The sequence below is a fragment of the Papaver somniferum genome, chromosome 6 (assembly GCF_003573695.1).
Source record: "Papaver somniferum cultivar HN1 chromosome 6, ASM357369v1, whole genome shotgun sequence".
Lineage (NCBI taxonomy): Eukaryota > Viridiplantae > Streptophyta > Magnoliopsida > Ranunculales > Papaveraceae > Papaver > Papaver somniferum.
The window spans coordinates 174201361-174212274 of record NC_039363.1 but is presented as its reverse complement, the minus strand read 5'-3'; the positions used below and the strand labels follow the sequence as shown (position 1 = coordinate 174212274).

The following is a 10914-nucleotide window of genomic DNA, read 5'->3' as shown; positions in this document are numbered from 1 at the left end:
GGGGGTACAAGTCTCTGTGTCTAAAAACTGTACGGGGTGTGGGACACAGGAGTTGGCACATCAAAATTTTGAAAACATGGTGTCCTTACATAAGGAATTCTTTCTCTTATGTTTTAATGATATACAGAGATAAGATCAATATCCGTCCTATGTGGACATCTAATCCTTGGTAACCTTGACATTGAGCTGTGATATCATGATGTGAATGTAACAAGTTATGAAGTTTCAGTGTTTTACTCGATTAGTTAAGGAGACAGAGCTAACATAAAATCGGTGAGGAACGTAAATGGGTTAATTGGGTTTATAAGTGAAAAAGTCGCGATTTCAATTTTGTTATCTTGCATAGACAAACCGCTTTTGTCATTCCTGAACTTGCTTCACGGTAACTGTATCCAGTTTACTGGGTGAATATTATAATAGACGTGCACCTGTTCTGAATATCCCTCTGACTCTCAAGCTGTTCTTAATCATAGGATATTGAATTCATGTCGAGGAAACTTGAAGATCTTGATAAGAGCATGAAAAGGAGCAATGACAAACAGTTGAAAGTAGAACATGAATGCTGTGAGAAGGTTCGACTTTCGTCGCTAGTATAATCTTTAATCTTTATGTTTGACTACACATTTTGATAAGTAAGTTTATCCCTATGCTGGCAAGATAAGATAGAGCACTCTGTATGTCCTCCCACAGGTCAAAGCATGGCTTCAGGAGGGAAAAGACGTCCGTCTTGGAGATTGGAAAGCTGCAGAAATTGAAATTCTGAATCCATTACAATTACTTACTGCTAAACCTGTTGTCTACTTGGTATGTATGTTTTTGTTGCGAATTCTTTACGTAAACATTGGCATCATACCCTTTAGGACAGTGGCTTATCTATATGTATCTAGGATATTCTTGTAATATTCATCAGGACCTTCTTTCAGTCTTGGTTTGATGTGAGCTTTTAATTTAAGAATATATAGAAGTGGTGAAGTAGCATGGGTGGTATGTAGCACTTCTAGAAAATAATACAAAGCATGCACCCAAGGAAGTTGCTGAATTGCTACATTTGCTTAGTCTTTTGTTGCTAGAAAATTGCGTTATTAAGATTAGAAAAACTATCACCTCAAAGGCTCATACAAAGGCAGCTATCCAGACATCCTGCGTCTAGTATTTCAGATTTGGATCAAGCTTATTGAGCCTGAAAAAAAATTATTTTCATGGTGTAACATATAAAGGTGTCATTAGATGTGGGAGCGGTAATGCGATATATTGAACAAACCCCTCTGTGATAACAAGTCAATTGGAGTCATTTGACACTGTTGTTGCAGCTGAAACTCAACTCCAAAATGATGCTCCAGATAGTGTAAATCTTGTTTGTTTATGTTATTTGGAGTTGAGACTACTTATACCTATGTGTTTTATAGCTAGATTTAAGTTACTAAATAATTAAGCAATGCTCCCTTGAGTCTTTTACAGGTCAACATGAATGAGAGAGACTATCAAAGGAAGAAGAACAAATTTCTTCCCAAGATACATGCTTGGTATGTTGGGTGGTTTTTGTTAATATTTTTTCAACTTCAGTTATAGTACATATCTGTTGTACATTCTGCTCTATCTGGATATATATATATATATATGAAAAAAATAAATCTGTATTTGATGCAGAAGGCTGGTACCTCTGTTTAAACTAGGATTTTAATGACGCACCAGTAAAATATTGTATTTACTTAAATCGTTTGTTGAAAGTCGGTCACATGTTGGACACATAGTATGTCTTTCAGAATTTTACAATTGTGATTTTTCAGATCTTGTCTCTGCATATCGAAGAAACTGTTGTTAGGTGTTCTTTTTTTTTTCTTTTTTTTTCTAGGATTACCTTTCGAGTTCTCCGCTTAAGATGGGTATCTGTACATAAAAAGCTGCCAGAATCTTGGTTTATATATGAAATACTGGGGAAAAATCTCACTTCTGTTGTGGGAACTAACACTTGTCTGATAATATTTTAGGGTGCAAGAGCATGGGGCTGAGCCAATACTTCCATTCAGCTGTGTTTTAGAGAAGAATCTTGCTGACATGCCAGAGGATGAAGCTGCAAAATATTGTGAGGAGAACAAGCTTGTGAGGTGAGTCAAAACTCTTGACATATAGAGGAATAGAGTAGACTGGTCCATAAAGTTAAACTATGTTAGATGCTTAAATGTTAACTTGGAAAATTCAAAAATCCTTGCATCTTTTGTCACTAGCCAAAGTTTCCTATTCTTAGCGGCAGTATGATGCAGACTTAATATAAGAATACTGAGAAATAGTTATGCTGGAAAGAAAACATTAAATTACGAATACATACTCATTTTTTTTTTCTTGCAACACAATTGAACTCTGAATTTTGTGGAAATATTTATTACTACAGTGCACTTCCAAAGATTATAAAGACCGGATTTTCTGCAATTAATCTCATCTATTTCTTCACAGCCGGCCCTGATGAGGTAATTATGTTTGGTTATCTTTCTTTACTTTATTTTCATTAAATCACGTAAATCATGGGTCTGCTATTATCTTTTGTGCATATCTGTTCTAATGTTGCCTCAGTTATTTCAATTGCCTAATGTTACTTTATCTTTATTTAATGTGATGTCAAAATTGAACTACCCAATTTTTCACCACATGAAGCAAATATCTGGCGAGTAGCTCTTTATGACTTTAAAAAACAGCCTCTTAAGGTTCTTGGAGTTTACACAAGCTATTTACATATCCATCTTTTTCCTAGGGAAATATATGGTCGATTTTCCTATTTCAAAACTAATGGTTAAACTGCTGATTGGACTTGAGCTTGACTTGTTCTGGCATTTGAGGTTCATATGACTAGTTATTGACAGCCCGTGACTAGTTCATATGACTTGTATCATGAACTACAAGCACAACGCACAAGATGGAGCTTTTCTTTACCTCACTTACACCAATAAATGTGAAGAACCTGAAGGAGATTATTTATATATAGTACATAGATACATTTTTTAAAGCTATGGTAGTACTGTAAGTCTGTAAATATTTGAAGTCACTTGTTAGTTGGTGTACTCAGATTTTTTTTTTTTTTGGTCAAACTGGGTTACAGAGATTTGTCGAAAACAACATAGTGAGTGTCTTAGCTGTTTGTTGTGAGTATTAATCATTTGCAGTATGGAGGTCTGACGTTGCAGAAGTAATTATGTAACCTTCTCAGAATCAAAATTGTATCGGAGATTTACTCATAGAGATTAAATTTGCGAATAATATATACTGTATTTTAACCATCCTTTGATGAATTTGTATGCAGGTCAAGTGTTGGCAGATTAGACGACAATCAAAGGCTCCTCAAGCAGCAGGTGCCATCCATACAGATTTTGAGAGAGGTTTTATATGTGCTGAGGTAATTTTCAACTTGCATCTTCGTTACTCTGGTTTTGCCTACAGATTTTCTTTTTAGTCTTGTATATTTATTCTTTTTATTCTTTCTGTAAAGAGAGAATTTTAATATGCGCATGAACTAGGAATATGTGGAATTGATTTCCCTGGTTGTTTCTATTTCAAATTTCTCAGAGATTTCTTATCTAGTCATTGATTGGCTTTAACCTTCTACCACCTTTCTGAAGGCATTTATTTCTTAGTATTTTAGAGCTTCTCTTGCTTTGTACGGTAACTAAACAATTTTTGAATCTGACTTGCTGGACCTTCTGCGGATTACTGAATGGTCAACTTGCATTATTTTCAGGTCATGAAATTTGAGGATCTTAAGGAGCATGGTTCCGAGTCAGCTGTTAAGGTATGTTGTAGTTTTACTCTGCTAGTTTGTGTAAATAGCCCTTTCACTGTTGTTTGCTCCTCACTTGTTGCAGCAATGCGGGATAAGAGTTGTAGAGGCTAGAGCTCTATTATTCTTTATGCTTCAAAATGTGACCTGTTAAAAATTTCAAGTTTTAAAGTGTGCATATAGTGAGACCATCATGTCCAATACACCACTTTAAGTCAGATCTCGAGGTAGCCAGTGTCCTGAAATCTGACTCAATCTGATTTTTAGGTAGCTTGAGTACGTCAAAAAATTGGTGCCGTCTATGAGTTTAGTATGTTGTTTTAATTAAATTAGATTGGTACGTTATTCAACTACTGTATTCTGGCTTTGATCATTGCCACTTAAAATGCCCTGATATCAATCCCCAATTCTCCTTCCTTTTCATTTTCCTATTTTATGAGTTGTCATTTCATTTTAACGGGTACTGTTAATTAATTTATACAGGCTGCTGGGAAGTATCGGCAAGAAGGAAAAACTTATGTTGTCCAGGATGGAGACGTTATATTCTTCAAGTTCAACGTCTCTGGGGGCGGTAAGAAATGAGTCGTATCATCAATTACATCCCCCCCATTTAGCAGAATATAAGATACAAAACCGTTGAAGTTTTTTCTATGAATTGTAATTTCTTAAAATTTATCTCCCCTCTAGTCTTGTTATTATGCGACTTCCACTGTTTATTGTTTACAATGATGAGAGCTGGTTTTGTATCTGTCATTCCTATATGCTACTTTTCTTTTGCTATAGCGGAGCTCCAAATACGGAGCTTTGTAACATTTCATCTTTTTTCGCTGTTAGCAGTTTTACCCCTTTAGAATAAGCTGTTTGAATCCGTGAGGCCTGCTGATAATTTTGTTTTTTCCCATTAGCTATTCGAATCTGAGGCCTGCTAATAATTTTTTTGTCCCTCTTTTCTTCAATATATGTTTCCTAGGTTCCTCGAAGTAAATGTACTACAGTTGTTCCAGAATTTGATGTAATTAAAAAAAAGAACAAGACATCTAGCACGCAATGTTTAGACTCTCCACATTTACCAAGGTCTTGAACACAGACGCCTCTCACTAATATCCAGAGCGACTGGAGGAGAAAACTGTGGAATCGTCAATGCCACTATTATCAATTAACATCCACACAGATTTCAGGTATACTCTGAGTTTTGGTGGGGGGTTCACAAAGATGCGAAAAAAACATGGTGTCTTCCGCTTTCTCCATGATATTTGTTGTATAGTATCCGATTTTTATAGAACCCATAATGAAGATTAACTATAAGCTGTTTTTATGACAAGGAACCTCTCTTACAACAAATCACCATCAGTTTTAAACCATTTCCTTCAGATTTGGAACCATTTAAACCCCAACCATGTCAAGAAACAGTAATGGCCAAGATGACTTGCACAATCAACATATTAGAGAATTGTGGTACTGTATCATCAACCAAATTCATACAAATTACGAAATAAGTTTGGGGGTACAAGAGAGTATTAGACAACCATTTACTTAGGAAATCTTGTTGAAAACATACACAGGAACTACCACATGGGATTACAACAATTTGATTGACATCTAAGAAGATAGAGCACTGGTGTTGTAAACAAGGAGAGCTCCTCCAAGTAGAATAGCACCTAGAGTTACTGCCCAGATTGCTAGACCAGTTACACCTGCAACAACAGCGACACTCTTGCATATCAGAAACCATTGGACTCATAACATTGGACTAAGTTAGCAAGGGTGGAGAACGGTGAAATTTTTCGTTCTCGTTTTCTTACCTCCAGCGTACCTATCACCACTTTCGGACCATTCCTCTGGGGTGTAGATTGGACTGCACCGACATAAACATTGATCAAGTTCTTTCTGTTATCCTTATTAGCTCACAGGTCAAACATTATGAATTAAAATAAACCAAGTGAGTTCCTTGGAACGCTACACACCTGTATCCATCGACGTTAGCACCATATTTGTCGGTGTATTGGTAGACACCCTTTCCCTGCATCGATTCAACGATGAAAAGTCAAATAAATGGCGGTGTATATGATCAAATACAAGAAGTAGGATGTATTTCTTAGTGAATTAAATTGGAATGACACTAAATGTTGGAATAAGTTGGAGGTAGAATCAAACCTTGGGCTTTCTTCCGGATGCATCAACACCACCCCTCAAGTTCATGCCACCGCCAGTTCCTACAATTTCATTGTTCAAAATTAATCAACCCCTCTGCAGAAATATATAAAACCATGGCAAACCTGCGCGATCTGCCATGCGTATGGTGGTCTTACTGGTTTATCTCGTGCTTTAGTATAAATTCAAACTAAAATAGATTTATATCTAGACGTGCTTTGATATACTTGTTAATTTACAGGCGGAAACAGATTTCTCCACGGCTATCAGGGTTAGTGGTCAGTATCATGAGGCCTTAGCTTATTCACCTCTATTAGGCCTACCACCACTTAAACTGTCAGAACATGATTTCTTCTTCTGCGCACTGTTTATTTTTCAAGTGATTCAATGGCTAGCATAAGCTGTGTAAGATCTGCTAGACAGTGATGGAAGCATGAGGCTTAAACATCACTACTTTACTTGCTTATGTCAGTAATCTAAAACTTAAGTATGCCATGGATTAATTCTAAGTTTTAAGTTTAAACAACCACATATCCAGACATAATCAGATGGCACAGAAAACAAAAAATAAATATGAACAAAATCATAGGAAGAGTGAAATGTAACCAACCATATGGTGTGTCAGTCTTGATCTTCTTAACTTGATTGGCAGAAATTCTGAGTGAAGTGGAAGACCTTGCTAGGGATGGAAGGCCTTGAATACTGCTTGCAACTTTCTCTTGGAATGGAGTTGTTGGTTTCAAACTCAAAGAAGACATCACTACTGATCCTGCCATTTTTCTTGTTTCTCAGCCTCTCTGAACTCGGCTTCTTTTGTATTGCTTTATTGGGTTACATTCATTTTAGATCAGATGATATGACAAACATTGAAAGGCCCAGAGGTGGTTCTGTAAGTGACACGTGTCCGAGGACTATTGGTGCAATCATGATAATGTGTATCACATTACACAACATTATCCCAATTATCTATCCATGTTTATTTAGAGACACAGATTATACCAACCAAATTTACGATAGATATTGCAGCAGCAACAACAAAAACTGAAAATTCTAAGAACCTTATTTTGTCTTGCAGAGATGTTTGAAACAATTGTATCCACAAAATTACTTGAACAAAAAAATGACTCGTCTGATTTTCTATTTCAAATTCCTTTCTTTCCAGAAACAACAAAAGCGATTTTACTGCACTCAAGTTACAATTACATCATTTTCGGCATCTAATATGTAAAGCATAGCAAATGCAAGCACATCCTACAAACTATCATACATATAGAGTTTTAAGGAAGTGGGAAATACATCCCAAGATTCCCAACAAGCCAAACAATCAAGAAATGAGTTACATTGTTTCGTTATATACCCTTTTGTTTATGTTACTAATTTACAGAAATTCTTACATGATTCTATCCAATTTAAGGACATTAAATGAATAACTAGAGAACAATAAATCATTCCAAGCTGTAATTTGCTTTTCCAAAGGTGGGTAGACGAAAACTCCTTAGGAACCAAGCAGAAGAATCTTATGCACATTTCACTTCACATAATCTGCTAGAAAACGATGTCTGCAAGCTGCAGGCCCATAAGGAGTAAAAATTAGTGAGATGAAGGATGAGAAATTTAAGGGCGTGGAACAGTTTATCTGTATAGTAGTGCCAATGAAGTAGGAGTAAAGAACTAGGCACCCTTAGTTTTTTTTTTTTTTTGAAACTCTAGGCATCCTTGGCTGCTTAACAGCAAATATAACTAAAAATTCTTCTGACTGTCACCAAGTTGCTTTGATTATAATTTCACAAGTCTACGTTTTGTTCAGTCATTTTTAGATCCATTAGCAGTATACAACCATCAAATGCAAGACACAGATTTCAACTGTATGTACACAAAATGAAGTAAAGCTGAACTCTATGCAAACTAACAAACTTCTATCCATGTAACAATGAAGGACTCAAAGTAAGGATCACTTATAATTGCTGGATTTCAATTTACTGGCTCACTTACGGGTGAGTGAAACTAGATTGTCATTGTCTGCATGGTAATAAATGGTTGGTTTCACTAATGTGCTATCTTAAAGCTTAAAAAATGTACATGTAAAATCACCATTCTAACTAGGACATCTACAAACAGAATAATATAACATGGGACTAACGAAAATCAGTAAGCTTGGGTGATGCAGGGGCTTTGCAAAATTTCTTTTGGCTTGACGATGTGGCCTTTCTAACATAAGATTAGTGGTTGCAAAATAATTGATAGGAAACCCCTCATCCATATGGGCATGATCTCTGCCGCTACTGACACTAGTTCCACAGGAACCTTCAATTTATAGAGAAGGAGACAGGAATTACCTTTAGCAGTTCTCAGAAAGACGGTTTATCACTGAGGTCTTTCTAAATCTGGTCTTTCATCTATGATTTTAGTTGCTGAACCATCCGGAAACGCATCAGGATAGGTAGCTACAATTTTCCCCTTCATGCTTCTGTACAAAATATGAATCAACAAACATTATGTTAGAACAACATATATAAATGTTTTTTAAGGAAAAGATGTCATAAGATAGATAAGGAAAACCAAATCACAAGGGATTTTTCCTAGTTAGGCATAGGGAAACACTCTACAGAATGAGTTGTAAACACTAGTTGAAATCATGTCGTTATTCCAAATAGTGGAATATTGAAGAAGGTGACAAGAGAAGAGACATCGTTAGAAGTTAACCATGTACTCACTATTAGGTACAAAAATGTTACATTTCCAACAATTCTTTCCCTTAGATGGCCAAACTTACAAACTCAACTAAGCCATTTGCTCTTGCATATATATTGAAAAAAAAGAAGAGAGCAAGCTTTGCTACAAACACCCTATGGAAAGCAAGTATGCAAGCAATGTGATATTGCCCCAAGTCATCTACTTGTTTTAACTATAACTTCTTTCCTTTATCTTTTACCCTGGTTTTAGGGACTTCCCTCCTAAAGTGAAGTAACCCAAAGTGAGGTTAGCCTCAGTACTTGCAACAATTGCATGTGAGGTTGACTTGACTGTGTTAGTTATATATTGTGTTGATAAGGTACACATTTCTTAGTGTATCAAATACAAAGTGCTCTTGCTTTGATGGAATAGAGTTATCATTACTTTAAAAAAAAAAATACTATAGCACAAATTGGTGATCCCAGATGGTCCTGACCTGGTACTAAAATTTCGACTTTCTAGAATAGATTGAAGGAGCAAAAGAGCATGCCCTGAAAGTATATAACTTTACTACTAACTGGAACAGAACACTTATTACAATCTATTTAACATCCAACACCCCCTTCAGCTACCACTGAACAGACTCCGTACAAGTACACTTTCTCACACTATCACTTACTTGAACTACTTCCTAGATTACAAATGAACATTCGAGAAGCAGTAGTTGGATAAACATTTTCTAGTTGAAAGGAATTTCTAGAAGACACTAGATTCATCGACTCCCTGATGAAGTCAGCCGGTTAAATGGTGCAGAACAAAACTACAATGATGCATCTTAGTTATCAGAATAATTTTACCAACTCAATGATGCGCAAATTGGTGATCCCAGACAGCCCTGATCTGATACCAAAGGTCGAGAATAGATTGAATGAGTAAAAGCATGCATGTCTTGAAAGTATAACTCATGCTACTTATTGAACCAGATACTAATTAACATGCAACATTCACTTCATCTCATACTCAACAGACACCTTTACAAGTGCTACTAGCTAACTTAATAAGTGGGATTACTGAACCGTCGGTGTTAAATTTATTTGCAATCATGCATGGATCCCAAAATTGTTCCTGTAAGAGTAAACTGAAAAAGAGACGGAATTTGCAACTAAGTGAGTTGATACGGGTGAAATATTGTACAGGGAAAGCATTTTAGGGGTGGGGGTTATGGGAATGTTGTGGCCGGTGGGGGGTGAGGTGAATGGTGATTCTCTAAATCTGACATAGAGAGGACAAGGTCTTTTTTATAAGGTTGCCAACAGTATCGTGGGGTTAACGCACTAACGACTCAAAAATTTCCTAATTATGCAAGCACACTTCCTCACACTATAGTTTACTTGAGCGACTTCCCTCTATGTAGATTACAAATGAACACTCTCGAAACAGTAACTGAATAAGGAATCTCTAGTTAAATTCTAGAGGACACTGGATTTATCAACTCCCTAATGAAGTCAGACGGTTAAACGGTGGGGTACAAACCTACAGCACTACAATGAAAAATGTGTTAACAGACTAATATTACTTCAATTGTGATGGCAAACAACAATTTTCCGTCATTCTCATTCTTGCAACAACTTCCTATTATAAAAAAAATCAATAACCCAATTTCTGGAAATGAGACTAGGAAACAGTAGTAAAGCGAGTTATAGTACCTTAGCTTAAGAAATATGTAATCAAGATCATTCTTCATAGAGCTTAAGAGCCGTGTATTCCTATTAAAATCAGGAGCAATCTGAGCAAAGCAACGCTCTGAATAATCATTAAAATGTGATAGTATCGCATTACTGTCCTGTAACCTTCCCAATCTGCAATGAAAACAAAAGAAAAAGGTTATAACTTTGAACATAGATGATTTTGAAATGAAACCCTTTATCAGAAAATCGAAAGAAAAGAGAAGACACATATATACATGAGATTTTGTGATTGTTTCAGAGAATCAATATCGTCATTGTTGATTAGGGTTTTGAATTGGGTTGATACTTCATCAGATGCCACACGTATAGGTTCCTTCTCGGTAATTTCCTCCATTATCACCCCTACAAAACCCTAATTTACTAAAAATCTTCAAAATTGTACAGCAAAAATCAAGAACCAGAAAGAATGACAAAAAATGTGTGCCAATAGAAGAAGAAGCCAAAATACTGAATCAAGCTCGTTAAGTTGATCTCTGTTAGGTCATAGCAGCGGGTCTTATTACACTTGACAAACAAAAACTCAAGTATGCGCTGCCTAATAGGACCCGTTTCGGACAACTCAGTTTTTTTTTTTTT

At 36.0% G+C, this 10914-nt stretch overlaps 3 protein-coding genes across 3 annotated transcripts in view; 1 reads left to right on the top strand and 2 right to left on the bottom strand.

Moving 5' to 3' along the window:
* Positions 1 to 4634, top strand: part of LOC113290171 (obg-like ATPase 1) — a 6759-nt gene extending 2125 nt beyond the window's left edge. The window contains exons 5-12 of the mRNA XM_026539725.1: positions 474 to 572; positions 691 to 804; positions 1459 to 1523; positions 1989 to 2105; positions 2390 to 2465; positions 3293 to 3385; positions 3728 to 3778; positions 4250 to 4634. Coding sequence (XP_026395510.1) covers positions 474 to 572; positions 691 to 804; positions 1459 to 1523; positions 1989 to 2105; positions 2390 to 2465; positions 3293 to 3385; positions 3728 to 3778; positions 4250 to 4348 — 714 coding nt within the window. The 3' untranslated portion in view covers positions 4349 to 4634. The remainder of the gene's footprint in view (positions 1 to 473; positions 573 to 690; positions 805 to 1458; positions 1524 to 1988; positions 2106 to 2389; positions 2466 to 3292; positions 3386 to 3727; positions 3779 to 4249) is intronic.
* Positions 4635 to 5113: 479 nt separating this feature from the next.
* Positions 5114 to 6758, bottom strand: LOC113290172 (photosystem II 10 kDa polypeptide, chloroplastic-like). The gene is made up of 5 exons (XM_026539726.1): positions 6528 to 6758; positions 5921 to 5979; positions 5731 to 5786; positions 5569 to 5621; positions 5114 to 5460 (listed from the first exon to the last, which is right to left on the bottom strand). The coding sequence occupies exons 1-5, from the start codon at positions 6691 to 6693 to the stop codon at positions 5366 to 5368; spliced, it is 429 nt and encodes a 142-aa protein (XP_026395511.1). The 5' UTR covers positions 6694 to 6758; the 3' UTR covers positions 5114 to 5365.
* A 289-nt stretch (positions 6759 to 7047) lies between these two features.
* LOC113286453 (kxDL motif-containing protein 1-like) lies at positions 7048 to 10848 on the bottom strand. The gene is made up of 4 exons (XM_026535077.1): positions 10554 to 10848; positions 10297 to 10449; positions 8254 to 8384; positions 7048 to 7483 (listed from the first exon to the last, which is right to left on the bottom strand). Exons 1-3 carry the CDS (start codon positions 10670 to 10672, stop codon positions 8282 to 8284), a joined length of 375 nt encoding a protein of 124 aa, XP_026390862.1. The 5' UTR covers positions 10673 to 10848; the 3' UTR covers positions 7048 to 7483; positions 8254 to 8281.
* Between the last annotated feature and the right edge of the window lie 66 nt (positions 10849 to 10914).

What these genes read in the sequence shown, in the direction of transcription:
- LOC113290172 (XM_026539726.1), bottom strand. Translation starts at nt 6,693, where the DNA reads ATGGCAGGATCAGTAGTGATGTCTTCTTTGAGTTTGAAACCAACAACT. An exon ending in GCTAACGTCGATGGATACAG is followed by an intron (nt 5,622 to 5,730) that starts GTGTGTAGCGTT and finishes ATGTCGGTGCAG; the next exon opens with TCCAATCTACACCCCAGAGG. An exon ending in TGGTGATAGGTACGCTGGAG is followed by an intron (nt 5,461 to 5,568) that starts GTAAGAAAACGA and finishes CTGTTGTTGCAG; the next exon opens with GTGTAACTGGTCTAGCAATC.
- LOC113286453 (XM_026535077.1), bottom strand. Translation starts at nt 10,672, where the DNA reads ATGGAGGAAATTACCGAGAAGGAACCTATACGTGTGGCATCTGATGAA. An exon ending in AAACAATCACAAAATCTCAT is followed by an intron (nt 10,450 to 10,553) that starts GTATATATGTGT and finishes TTTTCATTGCAG; the next exon opens with ATTGGGAAGGTTACAGGACA. An exon ending in TACATATTTCTTAAGCTAAG is followed by an intron (nt 8,385 to 10,296) that starts GTACTATAACTC and finishes TATTTTGTACAG; the next exon opens with AAGCATGAAGGGGAAAATTG.